Source organism: Myxocyprinus asiaticus, chromosome 37, assembly GCF_019703515.2.
Source record: "Myxocyprinus asiaticus isolate MX2 ecotype Aquarium Trade chromosome 37, UBuf_Myxa_2, whole genome shotgun sequence".
In the NCBI taxonomy this organism is placed as follows: Eukaryota; Metazoa; Chordata; class Actinopteri; order Cypriniformes; family Catostomidae; genus Myxocyprinus; species Myxocyprinus asiaticus.
In genome coordinates, this window is record NC_059380.1 from 26,586,326 (window position 1) to 26,604,679 (window position 18,354).

General features: G+C 36.5%; 1 protein-coding gene across 1 annotated transcript; it reads left to right on the forward strand.

Moving 5' to 3' along the window:
* The first annotated feature begins 606 nt into the window (after positions 1–606).
* On the forward strand, positions 607–16,092 carry LOC127428254 (sodium- and chloride-dependent GABA transporter 1-like). The gene is made up of 15 exons (XM_051676472.1): positions 607–952; positions 1,995–2,354; positions 2,632–2,763; positions 3,000–3,100; positions 3,253–3,362; positions 3,629–3,761; positions 4,065–4,199; positions 4,283–4,386; positions 4,668–4,792; positions 5,068–5,180; positions 9,243–9,374; positions 12,313–12,415; positions 13,219–13,319; positions 13,410–13,577; positions 14,116–16,092. The coding sequence occupies exons 2-15, from the start codon at positions 2,120–2,122 to the stop codon at positions 14,221–14,223; spliced, it is 1,800 nt and encodes a 599-aa protein (XP_051532432.1). The 5' UTR covers positions 607–952; positions 1,995–2,119; the 3' UTR covers positions 14,224–16,092.
* The last annotated feature ends 2,262 nt before the right edge of the window (positions 16,093–18,354 follow it).

Here is an 18,354-nt window from a genome sequence, read left to right on the forward strand (position 1 = left end):
CAATCATGCAGCTAATCTCAATGTGGCCAAATATTGGCCGATTAATCGGCCTGACGGATAAAACAGTCATTCACTACTCGTGCCAACTTTGAGATATGGTCTATGGAACTAGCCCGTAATTAGGAAAATCGATGAACAATAAGAGATTGTGCTTTGAATATAGATCATAGAAATTATGTTTTAAAAATATCACAATTATTTAATATGCACCAACTTGTATTTTGGTTTTATTATTTTTATGGTCTGATCCAAATGCATTCATAGACTTAAAACCTTATTAAAGCAACCAATGAGACTTTTTCAACAGAAAGGTCTGAGAAGAGCAATGTTGCTGTAAAATTAAAATAGATAGACCTGCATAAAGTAACAACTGTTAGTGGCCACTGTCAAATGATAAAACACCCGTGATTGCACACGCACACACAAACACGAGTTGGTGGAAAAAACAAAACAAACAACCCAACGCCACCCCCCCAAATAAAAAAATAAAAAATAAATAAATAAATAAAACAACAACAACAACAACAACAACAACAAAAAAAAAAAAAAAAAAAAACAATGGATATAAAAAGCGTTGAGAGGAGAAGGTGCTCAGTGTCTGGGATCTCAGTTGTGGAAATGTTGTGTTCAGGGAGGGTCGACTTTGAGCTGACATTGAGAATGAGGATCTGTGCTTCATCTAACATCTCCGGACGCTCATGGTAGACGGAGCTGCTACTCTCTCTGACTCTTATCCCCTGTCCTTCAGCACCACAGCATTGGACAGCACCAGGCAACCAGACCCTCATTCACCTTTCCCCTCAGGATAGCTGTTTGCTTCACTTGACTTTATGGAGACATTTTGCACTGGTTTGGACAAGTGAAATTACAAGTGTTCGTCTTGGAGAGGAACCAACGGATACACACCGCCACAACCGTTCTGGCAGGGGTGGGGGGGGAAAACTGTTCTAGTGTGAGTAAATCATGAAATTCATTGATACAAAATCCAGTAATGGGATTTTTAGGTAGCCTATTTTAATAGTATCTCCGCCACTTTTTTTTTTTTTTTTTTTTTAATCGTTTATGCCCCCTGTTTTAGGGAAAATACATTTGCTTCTAAGTTATTTCTAAGGCTCAAACGCAAAATAATAGTTTTAATAAACTTCTACCTAAAATAATCGACTTTTATCCATGTGAAAATGTATGTTTGCATGCGCGTATCAGGCGAATACATTGTCTACAAAACCTACGCACTGTCCGCTGTCACTTATTTTAGTATGTTATAGTCTTTAGTCAATCTTAGTTTAACAGTCGTCTAAGACCCATTTGCAGGCTACTGCTAGACCGCTCTCGTTATAATCAATGGCGTTTTCTATACCGCGACTTTACCATGTTTACTGCGACTTTGAGTGCGCGGTTCAGCGAGTCCTCAAGTCCTCTCCGCGCGCTCAGTTCTGAACTCCCAGCTTTGTTCATTATAACCGGTGCATTCGAGTTTTGTCGCGTCGGTAGAAGTGGATATATATATATATATAACAATTTAAGGAGATTATTTGAACTGTTCGACAGCACAAATGCGAAGGATGTGATTTGTATGACTCTGAAAACGTCTTAATTTCACTAATTTAACCTGAATTCAGTAATATATTGAGATACTTTGACTCTTTTGCTCAAAAGTAAAATATTACGATTCATATCGCTGAGGTTTCAGATGTAGCCTACTGAAATGGATTATTAGTCATTTAAAACTGTGCAAAACGCGAAACGCGATTTATCCGAACTTGACTTTTTATACCGTGCGCCAAACACATGCATTTTTTTTTTATTATTTCTTTGTTTGTCAATTATATATATATATATATATATATATATATATATATATATATATATATATATATATATATATATATATATTCTGTATATATAGGCCTATATATTTTATGTATGTGATGAAAATCAAGGGCACACGCAAAATAACACCTATATCTAAACGAGTTTCTACCATTACTTTCTAGGTCGGTGTCAAGCTTCATTGACGTTTTTTTGACTCTAGTCTTTGGTTAACCGAACCGCGAAGCTGCTGTCTACGTGGACCGGTGCTGAACTCTCCCGTCCGACCGCCAGGACCAAACCCAGAGACATGGCCACGAACGGCACGAAAGCCTCCGATGGACACGTTTTAACAGAGGTGAACGAAGCGTCCACCGCCAATGACAAACCTAAAACTCTGGTGGTGAAAGTTCAGAAGAAAAAGGAACTTCCTGACAGAGAAACATGGCAGGGGAAATTTGACTTTCTTTTGTCATGTGTTGGCTATGCGATTGGACTTGGCAATGTCTGGAGATTTCCTTATCTATGCGGAAAAAACGGAGGAGGTAAAGAAAAGTCGCTGATTTTTTTTTTTTTTTTCCATGTCCTTTCTCAAAACAACGGAGATAAAAAAAAAGAAAATAAAAAAAATCACGTCTCTTTAGCAACGAAAATCTATCTGCTGACTGAGTAACATGTAACATTTATATATTTTTGTCTGTCTAGTTTAGTCATTGTAAGTGCAAAGATGTCGATATTACCATAACAGTGGATTCAAAAAGCAGATACGTATTTGAATGTGTCTCATTTTGACCTTACTACCTTACACTTCTATCTGTTTAGGGGCCTTCTTGATTCCTTACTTTTTGACCCTTATATTTGCTGGGGTCCCGTTGTTTCTTCTGGAAACTGCCCTAGGTCAATATACATCCATTGGTGGTCTTGGAGTGTGGAAACTGGCTCCAATGTTCAAAGGTAATCCTGATAACAATGCTGAACACATGCATAACCCTGTCAAAATAATTTATTCATTGTCATTGTCTATGATACACTGTTCAGAAACATGTACTTTTTATGTCATTCCATAGTCTCCAATGAATGCTCTCTGTTATAAATATGTTTGTTATAAATATTATTTTCTAGTCTTCAACAAACTAATAGTTTATTTTAGTGGAGTTATTATAGTGCACATATTTCTGTAATTTTCATAGGTGTTGGCCTGGCAGCAGCAGTCCTGTCTTTCTGGCTTAACATTTACTACATCGTCATAATTGCCTGGGCAATTTACTATCTCTATAATTCATTCACCACAGTAAGTTTTCTACTGTTTTATACTTTAGGCATAAATAAATATTCCACAACTTCACATAGTTAATAAAATACATGACAAAGAATGACTAGACTATTGAACTGCATAAACACTGCTGTTTCAGGGATTGTCCTCTTTGAAATGTCCTGTTTCAGGAGCTCCCATGGAAATCTTGTGACAACCCTTGGAATACAGAAAAATGTTTTTCAAACTACAGCATGGCAAACACCGCCAACATGACTAGTGCTGTCGTGGAGTTTTGGGAGTAAGGGCATTTTTTTAAACAGTTCAGAATTTTGTATTCTAGCAAGATGCAAACACTTTTCTTTTGTCCTCAGCTGTGTAAAAGAACCACTGTTGTTTCACAAAAATGCAGCTATTGTGCTATTTTTGGCAAACAACCCCAGTTGAATGATTTGCATCGTCAATTAGATTAGCTCTTTTTCAAACTGTTTGTAGGTTACATGGTCTGGCAGATATAAATTCAAGACCTACATTTTCTAATAATGTTTATTCCCCTTTGCCTCTCAGACGTAACATGCATCAACTGACTGATGGTTTGGAAAAGCCGGGAGAGATAAGACTGCCACTAGCAATAACACTGGCCATTGCCTGGGTTCTGGTATATTTTTGTATCTGGAAGGGTGTAGGCTGGACTGGAAAGGTAAGAATGAATGAGATTCTGTTATGCCCTTCCAAACAATGCATATGGCATTTAGCCATACTATTTGTTAATAACAGCAATATACTCTATATACAATGTATATCTCAAAATAGTTAAATAGACATATTCAAATATTCAAAATTCAACCCTTCACAATGTGTTAGTAACGAAATGCTTTCATGTTTTACTTAGCTCTCTAATTGCTATTTTTCTTTCGGTAGAACCAATATTCATAGCAGCCAGAGAGCAGCCAGAATGAAAGCAGGCAGGCCTTTATCTTAACAGTGCTAATCTGTCTTTCAGGTAGTATATTTTTCGGCCACATACCCCTACTTCATGCTATTTATTCTTTTCATCCGTGGAGTGACACTGCCTGGAGCGAAAGATGGCATTTTGTTCTATATCACGCCTGAGTTCAGCAAGCTGAAAGAATCGGAGGTAGAGCGTTTTAAAATTACCATACGGTAATAGACACTTGTTCACAGGCGTATAATTTGGTGAATGTTTGTCTGTTCTCTTAGGTGTGGCTTGATGCAGCCACTCAGATCTTCTTCTCTTATGGTCTGGGCCTGGGCTCTCTCATTGCCCTTGGGAGCTACAACACTCACAACAATAACATATACAAGTATGCAGCAACTGTAAGATTTATTGAGAGGCATTTAAATGATAATAATTTCCTTTGTACGTACTCGAACAAAACACTACTTAAATGATGAAAATGTGTTTTAGTTTTTTTTTTTGGGGGGGGGTATACTGTGCTTCAGAATAAGCATTTCTCAAAGAGGTTTTGCTTGCACAAGATGGTTCCTTGTGACCCTTAATAGAATAGGATAGACAATAGGATAGATAATAGGAAAGATAAATTATTAATAACTAAACAATCACACGCTTGTGTCTGCTTCTCAGAGATTCTATCATCGTCTGCTGCATCAATTCCTTCACCAGTATGTTTGCTGGATTTGTCATTTTCTCTATCGTGGGCTTCATGGCCCACATCACACAACGGCCCATAGCAGACGTGGCTGCATCAGGTAGTTATGATGGATATCAGTTTAATCATAACAGTTCTGCTTGAAAAAGTGAAATTAGATAAAGACCTAATAGTGTTGAATTATTAATCAATGAGCAATTATGTGTGGCCAATAATGTGTTTCATGAAAGAAGATTACTATATTTAAAACAAGTTTTCATTAAAAAATGACCAGATTTGAACTAAAAGGGAGACATTGGAGATTGTGTATTATGTAATAGAAATGCATTGTAGCCTATTACAAAGCTTATTTTTATTATACTTTTTTCTCCCCAGGGCCAGGGCTGGCATTCTTGGCCTACCCAGAGGCAGTCACGCAGCTGCCAGTTTCACCACTTTGGGCAATTCTGTTTTTCTCAATGTTGCTTATGCTTGGCATTGACAGTCAGGTAAAGCACATGTTTTTCTAGGGGTAAAACTCTATTAATGTTTTTAGATATGGCAGTATTGCCATAGAAAATGTACATTTCCTTAAAGTTACCTTTTAATTTAGTTTAGTTTTAATAGGAACTCAAAGAGATAGCTAGTGGCTTGACTTGATTTCTGTAAGTTGTTTGATACCACATACATCTGAATTAAAATGTATGTTTTCAAACATTTTTAGAAACCTAATAATATATTAGTAACTAAACAATAATATCAGACAAAAAGCCAGTATTGCTGATTTACCAAAAAACTCAAATACACCACACTGTAAAAAGTGAAAATGTGCAGTTCTTAACTTATGGTGCTTTTTCTACCTGATCTGACATTTAAAAAGGACTTTCGCTGGTGTAACCAAATTAAGTCAGGTTGATTCGGTTATAGTGAACAAGTGGTAGCCTGCAACTTTTAACTTAAAGTTTTATTTTTGCTTGATCCTCTAAACATGACTAAATAACATGGCAACCCTTTACAGTAAGGTTCCATTTGTTAACACTAGTTAACTACATTAGTTAAAATGAACTAACAATGAACAATACTTTTACAGCATTTATTAATCTTGGTTAATGTTCATTTCAATTTATACATTTTTAAAATTAAAATTTCTATACTTTAGCATCAGTTAATGCATTTATGAACTAACATGAACTAACAATAAAATATATATATATATATATAATACATTCAATACAGTCATTAAAAAGTGATATATTACATTGAACATATGAAATGTTCAGATGGATTCAAACTTCTAACGGATCGTGTTCACTCAATGTGATTTTTTTACTGCTTGCTCAATTAGCTTAAAAGGTGCACTCAGTAACTTTTTGTTTGTGTCATCTTGGACTTACAGTGACACCTAGTGGTGTGGATGCAACAACATTCAAAATCAATAGTTTTCAGTTACAGATGCCATTGTAGAAATTCACTATTCACAATCAACCATGATTAATTTAATCGAAGAGTGAAAGTATCCAATAACAAGATGGTTACTTAAAGGAATAGTTCACCCAAAAATGATATTTAGGGTGCATCAAAATAATCCACACGACTCCAGTTGACAAATAAAGTTCTTCTGAACCCAAACAATTGATTATTTTTTAGAAACAAAACAATACTTATTTACATTTTAACTACAAATGTTAACTTCCGTACATCTCTGTGACACGAGTCATGAGAGAGATGACGTAAGCTCTTTGGTCACGCGTCATGTGGAGGTGGAGGCAAGAAGCGCATCATTGTTTACAAGAGAAACTTGCACAGACCACAGACCAAGCACCGTTCACAAAACAGTCCAAAACAATTTCAAAACAATATAAAATAAAATAAAAAATAATTTACAAATAATAATAATAATTAAAAAAAAACATTACTGCAGTAAATAACCATCCTTTATTTCGGAGCAATGCCGTTGCGTTATCTACTTGTGCTTTTTCTTTAGCAGAAATATATAGGCTATATGACTGTCAGGAATTCAAGCCACACAAGTTGTAGTTAGTGAAACCAAGTGCGATAGCATTAACTGAGATTTACAGGGTTTACACAGTGAGACAGTGAAGTGGCATGAAGGTGAGTTATTTATGCAGGCAGTGATGAGCGAGTGAATTGAGTGCAGGTGCGGTGAATTAGAAATCGGGTGCTGAGGGAGGTGCAGAGCCCGAGGGAGGCGTGACAATGACAACGTTTTCACACATACCTGAGTTCGCTGGAAAAACAGCATGGGCACAGCTGATGAATTCAGATATCGACCCTTTGTTTCTTTCGATGGTCTGAAATCCAATATTTGAGAGAATGTAGGGGTGTACTGATATCCAGGTTCAGCGCGATAAGCCAGAGCTTCAATCGCTCACGATCATGTATAGGCAATCGATGAAAAGTTTATATTTTTCCCGCCATGCATTTTCTTTGGGGTTTCTGAAGGTTGAAGCATCCAGAATGCACACGCCAAACAACCATTTTGAACAATACACTTATACAAATACAAATCTACAGCAAAGACAATTAAACTTTTGTACAGCACTCCTTCTCTTGTAAACAATGACATGCTTCCTGCCTCCTCCTCTACGTGATGAGTGACCTTACCAGCGAGCTTACGTCATCCCTCTCATGAGCATGAGTCACAGAGATGTACAGAAGTGAACATTTGTAGTTAAAAAAGTATGTAAGTATTGTTTTGTTTCTAAAAATAATAAATAGTTTGGATTCAGAAGAACTTTATTTGTCAACTGGAGTCATGTGGATTATTTTGATGCACCCTAAATTTGCATTTTGGACTGTCAAAGAAAAAGGAGTACATTCACTTGCGTTGTTTAAAGGAGGAGGCCTGAAATGAAATCCTAAAAATCTTAAATTCTGTTTTGATGAAGAAAGAAACTCAGATACATCTTGGATGGCCTGAGGGAGAGTAAAGTATCAGTAAATTTTCAGTTTTGGGTGAACTATTCCTTTAAATTACGCAAGTAGTATTCAGCTGGTCATGTGATTCTAAAATGGCAGCCCCCATGAGGGTGCCCTCACCCCATGTTAAATAAAACAGCTTTTATAAGGTTATAGATATGACTAGAGTCCTCGTCTCATGTGAGTTGTCATGATTATTTTTATACATATGTTTCAAAATTATAGTTAATATCTTTAGGAGTAAAACTTTTTTAATGGAGAAAATAATACTGAGTGCACCTTTAATTAAAATAGGTTAATGCAACACAATTCTTAAGCATTTGGTCTCAACTTAATTTCATTATGTACTATCTACATTTACTAAATCCAACTGTGTTGGGACTATGTAAAAAAATATTTGTTGCATCAATGTATTAATTATTTACATTTACTAGCATGTTTTGCATGGGACTAAATTGGGAGAGTAAATCTGGAAATAAGACAAGTGATATATAATAAGTGTTATTTTAATGTATATTTATGCAAACTAATAGACTTGATAGTAATTAATATTCTGTTATGTTGGGATTTAGAGGAGTTTCTGTCATGCCGAATATTTGTAGAGGTTGAAGAGTGGAACTAATGGTTAGGTCGTGGACGGGGAATCTTCTACTGAAATATCATGGTGTATTAATTTTTCATGAAGTAATTACTGAGAGATCATCACAGGTCAGTCATTATACTGACTGTGATTTGTAAACTCTCATCTACACCTTACTAGCCTCACAGTAAAAAAAATATGCTCATGTGTTTATTGCTAGCTAGCACCAAGTTGCAAGGTTCAATGGAGTTATTTGAACAGAGCAAATTTAAGTTAGGTTAACTCAATTTATTTTTTACTCTTATTTTTTATTTACTCTTATTTATTTATTTTTTTTAACTCATTTTAATTTGATATTAAATAAACTAATTTTCATTGTGTGGAACAAATGTCCACAAATAAATTAAATAAAATAAATAAATAATAATAATAAAAAAAAAAAAACACTTATTTATTTATTTATTTATTTATTTATTTATTTATTTATTTATTTATTTATTCAGTGTTTTTAGTTCATGATACCTAATGTATCAACTAATGATAACAAATGGAACCTTATTCTAAAGTGTTACCAATAATATTAAGATTATTAAATAATATCTTTCACTTGAATAAAACCAGTTAATTTAAAAGTTACCACATGAAGTACACTTTTAGGTTACCTGACAAATTTCTTTTTTCTTTCGGTGGAAAGGATATCTATGCTGCTTATTACATGGCAGTTTACCAAATAAATAAATGGACATGAACTGCTTTATTGATCTGAGTTTAAATTAGTTTAATATGCAAGAAGAAAGTGTGTACAGTACTTGGGACAATGGTCAATTACACAGTTTAACAGCCAGTAAAGAAAAATATTGGACCACAGAATGATGCGATTTACCAGTCAGAATCAAGTATTCCAGGGAACCGTGTAAGAAAAATAATTAATTTAGATGTTGCTGCATGAAGCACATTTTTACTTGACAAAAGGTTTACTTTGCAGTGTGCTCTTTAAATTCAAACAAATCTCACAAAATAAATGCTCAATAATGTTTTATATTTTATGTAGTTTTGTACGGTGGAGGGCTTCATCACTGCTCTTGTGGATGAGTTCCCATACTTGCTGCGAGGAAGACGAGAGATCTTCATTGCTGTTGTCTGCCTTGTGTCTTATTTGATCGGCCTGTCAAACATCACGCAGGTAAATACACCTTCGTACTCTCCCCATTACGTGGCTTACAGACTTCTTCTCTTCTATATGTGGGTTTCACATTGCCCTCTGAAAAGAGTAGGAGGCTGATCACGATGACACTCTAAGCCAATATAGATAATGGGACATCTAATCTAAAAATAGGAAAAAAATTTCATAAATAGAGCAGAATAAAAGCTCTTGAAGTTGCATTAAGTAAGATCACCTCTTAGTACACAAACATTTGAGTGCTTTCGCTGAGATATGTAATGACATTGGAGAGTTCAACCACAATACATCCTCAAACTGTTATATAAAGGCTACAGAGAGATCAGGCTTGACTGTCAGAATGGCAAAATTGTTGGAGCAATATTGATGTATTGTTTATTAGAATAGTAAACACATAGATGTTGTCATATGTTTAAATGCAGGTGTTCAATTGAAAATGTTTCAATATACCCTCAGAAATATATATATATATATTTAAAATTTATTTTAAAGGGTAATATACGTAACAAAACTCTAGAGTTTGTCCTTTGAAGTCAACGTGACATCAAAATGAACCCTTTTACATTCTTAACTCTTATAATGAATATTATTTACTTTCTTACTGCTTTCTTAATCTTTATCAAAATCAAGGGCGTAGCAGCCAGGGGGGACGTGGGGGACATGTCCCCCGCACTCTTTTAAAAAGGTGATTCGGTCCCCCTCACTTTTCCAAGCTAAACCCATACCGAGTCCAAATGGTGGATTTGTCTACAGTATTCTTTGCGTTTTGTTACTTTGGGCTGACTGAGCAACCATCCAGCCAATCACAGGTGAGTTTCATGAGCTGAAACAACCCTTATGCAATAGGCCGTCAGTCAGACAGTCTAATCGGCTCTGTTCATTTCTACAAAGCTGCTTTCAACAATGCTCATTTATCCATTGGCATTGATGTTGATCTAAATTAATAATATAGAGATGAGGAACACACAAACAAGAGTTATTTATTGGCATGTCATTCTTGATTGGCAATATTATGTGAAATGCACTGCAGAAAAAAAAATGACAATCCTTCTTTTAAGCACACATAGTAAGTGGAGTTTATATCAGCACCTGAGTCTTTCTTAAGTTATGCTTTTTACATTATGTTTGTGAGGTAATTATTTGATCGGTTCTTTTTGCCAATTTAAGCAGATTACTAGATCTGTGTTAAATATGTAAAGCTATTTTTAATATCAGTCTATGTTGGTGTGCAGTTGACAAACTGTAAGATATAAGATAGATCTGCAGTGTTCTTAGAACACTTATGCATTTTACTGAAGTCAGTAGATTTGTAGACATGCATTTTTATACATGAAAACATACGGACGTTATTGAAACTCATAATAATATAAGACTATTATTGTTGTCTTTTGATAAAAGTCATGCTCAGCAGCTCACAAACTGTGGGGAAATGATAGATTTTCTTTGTTCTTATAATGCATAAAACCTCTACTAAAGTCCCTTTGTAGGTCTGTAGATATACAAATTTTAAAGGATTCAAATTTTCTTTTGATCGTTGATTCAGTGACTAACTCATTTCACACAAGACATCACCAGGTGGCATCACCAGAAATGGTCAATGAACGAATCATTAAATGTATCTGAATGAATTTTTGTGAACATAGCCAAAGCACTTGAGCCACTTGGATACATTTAAATCATACAATGCACAAGCACAGAGTAAAAACATTAAATTGCACATGCACAATATGCATTATTGTAAATGATTAAATAATTTATTCAGGACCAGCTTGTGCTCAGTCTTTTATTGTCATGTGTAAAACAGAAGCAAGTGCTCCACAAGATGTCCTTTATTTTTGCAGCTAAATCTGCTAAATTGTGCACTTAATTTGCAATACTTGAATCTAGTATCCTACAAATACTACAAGTATATAATACATATATATTAATATAATACTTGTATATTAATATATACTGTAATATATAAATACTGCACTGTAAGTGTTGGGTCTCTGTGAGTCCCCCCCACTTTTAAAATGACTGCTACGCCCCTGATCAAAATGTATTAACTTGCTCTACGTCTGATAACTTTTTGATTGGCATCAAGTTTGTGATAATACCCAATGTTTTATACAAAATCTTTATGAGAAAACATTTATTTGTCAACATTCTATTTGTTTGTTTGAATTAGGTACACAAAACACGTTGTATGGGCATTCAACCTAATCTTTCATGGCACAAATGACAAAACTGAAAAAGAGGTCTTGTTTTACTTAAAAAAATAGCCATGTTCTCTTTTTGATGTGTTTTTAACTAACAAGTGACAGCTCAAAATACTGTATATACAGTAGGCTATGTGGCGAAAAAAATATTAGCTAAAAAAAAAGAGTGAGCAAAATAGCCTATAGATCTCCTTACATTTCTTTCTTTCTTTTTTCTTTTTTTAAGAAAACTGGTATCAATGACTGGCAAACACTTAGGCCTATCTGGCTTTACAGATTTCCCAAAGTTTTGAGCTATTAATGGGTGGCTCCATTTTGGTATGGAACGCCCACTTTGCACTATCCAATCAATTCCCTTTCACTTGGAAGTATGTCACATTACGGAAATGGGTTATACATGTTGTTTCATGTTGACTTGAATACACAACACATGGCAGTACAGCAAGTCACTAAGATACAACAAGTTTAACAGCTGGGTAGCTTTCTTAAATAATGTAATCCTTACTCATATACTTCATAAATTCAAACTCAGTCATGTGACTACCCATCTCTCCATTGTAAGCCAAAAAGAGAAAGCTTGCTTTTTAATGGTCATTTATAATACAACATATGCTCAGCCATTGAACCTCAAAACACTATATTACCTAGATGAGAGAGGGCAGGTCACTGTAGCCAGGTTTTCCAAAATAATCTAAATTAATCAATTTTCTCACTAATCATGGGAATTATTTTGTCTACAGGGTGGCCTCTACGTGTTCAAACTGTTTGACTACTACTCTGCTAGTGGAATGTGTCTGCTGTTCTTGGTATTTTTTGAATGCATCTCCATATCCTGGTTCTATGGTAAATACCACGTTCAGCATTTTGTCAAATGTTTAAATGGGTAAATGTAATTTTTCTATTCAGATTATATGTTGTTTGGTAGTTGAAATGATCATAATTCATCTGAAATTTATAGATAATGACCTACACTGTAAAAAGTGATAACCTGCAATTGTTTACTTGCCATTTGGAGAAGTTTCTACCTGATCTAACCCTAAAATGAGTTTTGTTGATTTAACAGTGTATTCAGGTTGTTTCAGTGATGTTAAATAATAATTTTAACTTGAATAAAACCAGTACATTCTACGTTACCACATGGAGCACATTTTTATGTTAGCATTTGTTTTTCCTCAGTGTAAGATATATACTTCCCTTATAGACATATGTACATTTTAAACTGAACTATTCCTTGATGAATGGAAATATTATTTGTCAAATACCCTGTCATAGATATGTACCACTAAAACATTGCTTTGGTTATAGTTTGTAATTAGTCATTCATTTGCCTTTTTATTCTTTACATCCATACACAGTGCATAACCCATGCAAATTATTATCAAACATCTTTATAATTCATGTAAATCTCGGTGCCAGACTTATTTCCACAGTCAGTTCATTTGAATGAATATGAACCTGTATAATTTTAATTGTTTTGCATGGCAGGCTTGATTATGCAAACTACGTACTGCATGATTCTCTATTTGAATTTATCAAAAGGGCGCACATATGATTACTGCGGGGTGGAAGTCTGCTATGTAAAGTGCGCATGCATCGTTACACAGAATCAAATAACCCTGTACTATCTTATTTTGTGCCTGCTGCAGGTGTCAATAAATTCTATGGTAACATTGAGGAGATGATTGGATATAAGCCGTGCATTTGGTGGAAGCTGTGCTGGGTTGCATTCACCCCTTTGATTGTGGCGGTAAGTAGTCTTAAAGTGTCTTTGTGTAGAAGCAATTCTAAAATGGTAATAAATTAACTCATCATTAACTCTTTGTTCTTTCTGTTAAAGGGTGTGTTCCTCTTCAGTGCAGTTCAGATGGTGCCGCTAACAATGAATAATTATGTGTTCCCAAAATGGGGACAAGGTGTAGGGTGGTGCATGGCCCTGTCCTCCATGGTTCTAATCCCAGGATACATGGGCTACATGTTCCTCACTCTGAAGGGCTCATACAAAGAGGTAATGCTCCAATTTTAGTACATGTGAAAGACCTCTCAGCCACAGGTGCATCTGTCAGAGAACATGAAAGTGTCTCCACTGATGACGAAGCAATTGATTTAGATTGCGTACGTTATTAATGCTGATGTTCCAGCATGGGGTGAAGCATGCACTGTTCCTATTTTGTGGCTATTGGATTGATTCTAATTGCATCAATTAGTCTCCAGTTCTTGCCATTTTAACAGGCAATTAGTGACTTGGAATGACGGAATAAATTAGACATAATTTATTCCACATAAAGCATACCTTTCTATCTCTTAGGCAGGTTTCTGAGACTAGCAGTCTCAATTCAATGTGAACATCATGGTTGCAGCTAGTAATAATCCTGACACACTTGAATCAGTATTTCCCACCAGGGAAGCAAAAGTTTGGATTTGGCTTCATTTACGTCTTGATTTCCTAATCCTAGCAATCAAGGTCATGATTTGTGCTTTTTTGCTCAGCAGGAATGTTTTATCTTTCTTGAAATGGCAACTGATGAATTTCTTTACATTTTCAGCGCCTTCGGATAATGATTCAGCCCACAACGGTGGTTCGGAGTCAAAAGAACGGGCCCGAACAGCAACCTGAAAACCCCACCCCAGCCAGTGACGAGGCCTATATCTGAAGCCCCCTTCATCCACCACGTATTATCAAAAGTCAACTTTCAGAGAGAGAATTAAAGAGTAATCATGGTTGAACACAACCAATGACTTCCATGTCTGAAATATTATCACCTACCTCCAAGGGAAATCCAACCTTATTACAGTTTAATTTTTTTTGGAAACATATACATTATATGATCCAGAAATCTATATGATCAAATCTATCCAGCAATGTTCTAGGCTTAATCTGTATTTCATATGCAAGATGTCAGTCTTTCTAAAAAAAAAAAAAATAATAATAATAATAATAATAATAATAATAATAATAAATAAATAAATAAATAATGCCACAGAGTAACCACAGGATTACTTGTCAATTCAATGATAATTACAAATTTGGTATTCATATGTAATTCCATTATTACATTTTACATGTAATAAATATATTACAATATAAAAATACAACTGTAGATAAGAATCAAATTGTATTTGATTGTATCTGAATATATATAGGCATGAAGTGAGAATATTGGAATGTGGAACAGGGTGAGATTGGATCATGTGATCATTATCAAGTTTACATAGCCAGACTATTAAATTTTAAAAAGACTACTTTTTCAAACACCACTTCTCCCCTTCAGCCCTTGGGGAAACCCTGAAAAGCACAAGACCAGTATGGATTTGGGTTTACAGACGCCATAGGCAATGATAAATTACCAGCCACAGGGGCAAATTGACGTCACAAATGACTGTTACAATTTTTTTTAAAGACAAAAAATAACTTTGTATGTGTTTTTTAGGATCACTTTAGGACATGTTTTCTATGTAAGAGTAAGAAGGACCAAATTCATGTTTATGCGCTATTGACAGACTGAAAAATTGTTTTACGTTGCATCACTGCAAAGCACATGGTATTAAAAGTCATTTTTGGGGCACAGGTACCCCGTGAAACCACTGTTAATCGTTCTCACTACATTTGAATGCCACTCCTCAGGAAAAATGCCGAAAGCGACCAAAATTTGCTCTCCTGGATCACAATAGTTTATAGCTGTGAACAGTCTTCAGCAAATAATCAGTTCTGAGCAGAAGCTATAGTCTGTTGCCATGGTTTCTAGGGTCATTTTGTCAGACGTCATTGACAAACCAGTACTCTGTGTCAAAAATTGATTGAGCTGTTGTTTCGAATGAAAATAAGTCAAGGAACTATTATTATTATTATTATTTTAAAGCACACAGACTAGTTGGGCAATAAATAATTTTAATGAAATAATGTATGACAGAGAGAGGCGACTTTCCACTTTTTGTTATTTTGAAATTCCGCTGATGAAAAGCACAAAGCTTTAACTTCACAAGCCACAAAGGTATCTGAAAAAGAACACTGTTAGTTTGCTTGTATGGCAGCTACATGTGATAGGGATCTGAATGAATTAGTCAGTTTATTCCCTGCAAGACGTCTGATGAAAATGTGCAATCAATAAGCGCTTTCGTGAAAATGTATAAATTTAACACTCATCAAATTTCTCTCTGAAACAATGTTGTAAAACTGTACCGTATAAATGTATCTGTGAATGTCCGTTTTGAGGTTTTTGTCTTGTTGAAGAACCTTATATTATTTGTTGTTTACTGCAATAATACATTGATCTGAGCAACTAAAGCACATATCTTTCTGAAATGTAAAAAAAAAAGAGTAGTAATATTAACAAATGAATAACAATAATGGAAGATTATAAGAGCATAGATAATATGTCTAGTCAAACAAAATATTGTTTTGTATATTTCTAACTATTTGGGCCTAATGTAAAATATTCTATGTAAAGAAAAAAATATATAATAAATGTCTTTAGATGGTGTTATATAAAAGCATGATTGCCATATGTTGTCTGATAAAAGAATAAAGTATTATAGATTATGAGGTGTGTGTGTTTTAATATCTTGTGCCCAATACAACTGTAATTTCACAGTGAGGTCCAAAAGTCTGAGACCAGTAGTGAAAATGCATCTATTTTTCAATTTTCTAATTTACTAGGGCCCAAGCACTGAAAGTGTGGAGACCCTATTGTTCTTCTAAGGATTATTATTTAGGGCACAAGTACTGAAAGTGCAGAGACCCTATTGTTTTTCTAAGGATTATTATTATTATTAGGGCCCAAACACTGAAAGTGCAGAGGCCCTAATGTTCTTCTATGGATTATTATGATTATTCTTTTCAAGGTTTTCATTATTTTTGGGGTACTTGCTTGAAAACTCTTGAAATTTACATATATAGTTCTCATCAAGCTGGACAACTTTCATAATTATAGGTATTAGCTCTGCCCAACAGCTCGGCCATTTGGGATTTTTTTCAAACATTGCAGTCTCTGAACTTTTAAATACTCCTCCTAGGGGATACATGAGACTGTCACCAAATTATGCCAAGACATTGAAAAAGCTCAAATGTGAACAGATTTTTTTTTAGATTTTGAATGGTGTTGTCATGGTGAAGCATTAAATTAATGGCGAAAAATGGGAAACAGGAAGTGTCTCATATCTTCTTTGTGCAATGTGTGATTTAGATCAAAATTTAGATGTATGTTTAGCCTTGGGGGCTAATCACATGAATTCTATTTTGGTTCATGGTCATAGTGCCACCACCTGGCAGCAGGAAGTGTGGCTCTTACAACAGACTTTAAAATAGTCCTTTTATATTTACCCAAATTGCTTAGACCTGAAGGACGTGCACTTCCACGTCTCGATCCTTCCTCGACACAGACACTTCCTGCGGTTTGCATTCGAGGGTCAGGCGTATCAGTACAAAGTCCTCCCTTTCGGCCTGTCCATCTCCTCGTATCTTCACGAAGGTCGCAGAGGCTGCCCTTGCCCCGTTAAGGGAGGTGGGCATTCGCATTCTCAACTATCTCGATGACTGGCTAATCCTAGCTCACTCTCGAGACATGTTGTGTGCACACAGGGACTTGGTGCTCTCACACCTCAGCCGACTAGGGCTTCGAGTCAACTGGGAAAAGAGCAAGCTCCTCCTGGTTCAGAGCATCTCTTTTCTCAGTTTGGAGCTGGACTCAGTCTCTTTGACTGCACGCCTTACGAACGAGTGCACCCAGTCGGTGCTGGCCTGTTTGAAGGCGTTCAAACAGAAAACAGCGGTTCCACTGAAATGTTTTCATAGGCTCCTGGGGCATGTGGCATCCTCGGCGGTAGCCACCCCGCTCGGGTTGATGCATATGAGACCGCTTCAGCACTGGCTTCAGACTCGAGTCCCGAGATGGGCATGGTGCCATGGGACACATCGCGTGGTCATCACGCCAGTCTGTAAACGTCTTTTCACCCTTGGACCGACCTCTCGTTTCTATGGGCAGGTGTTCCTCTAGAACTCGTCTCCAGGTGCGTCGTGGTCATGACAGACCCTTCAAAACAGGCTGGGGCACTGTTTGCAATGTGGACAGGCCTGCGACTGCATTGGCACATCAACTGCCTTGAGTTGTTGGCAATTCTGCTCGCCCTGTGGAGGTTTCGGCCGTTGATCCAGGGCAAGCACATGTTAGTTCAGACAGACAACACGGCAATGGTAGCATATGTCAACCGCCAAGGCAGTCTGTGCTCTCGTTGTATGTCACAGCTCGCCCGCCGTCTCCTCCTCTGGAGCCGAGCAGTTCAAGTCGCTGCGAGTCACTCACATCCCTGGCAACATCAACACTACAGCGTACGCGCTGTCAAAGCAGGTTACCCTCAGGGGAGAGTGGAGACTCCACCCTCAGTTGGTTCAGCTGATTTGGAGTCGATTCGGTCAGGAACAGGTGGACCTGTTCTCCTCCCAAGAATCCTCCCACTGCCCGTTCCGGTATGCCCTCACCAAGGGCTCCCCTCGGCATAGATGCGCTGGCACACAGCTGGTCCCCTGGCCTGCACAAATATGCTTTTCCCCCAGTGAGCCTGCACAGACCCTGTGCAAGGTCAGGGAGAACGAGGAGCAGGTTGTCCTGGTAGCACCCTACTGGCCCACTCAGACATGGTTCTCGGACCTCACGCACCTCGCAACAGCCTCTCCCCCTGGTGAATTCCCCTGAGGAAGGACCTTCTTTCTCAGGGACGGGGCACCCTCTGGCACCTGCAACCAGACCTCTGGAATCTCCATGTCTGGCCCCTGGATGGGACGTGGAACA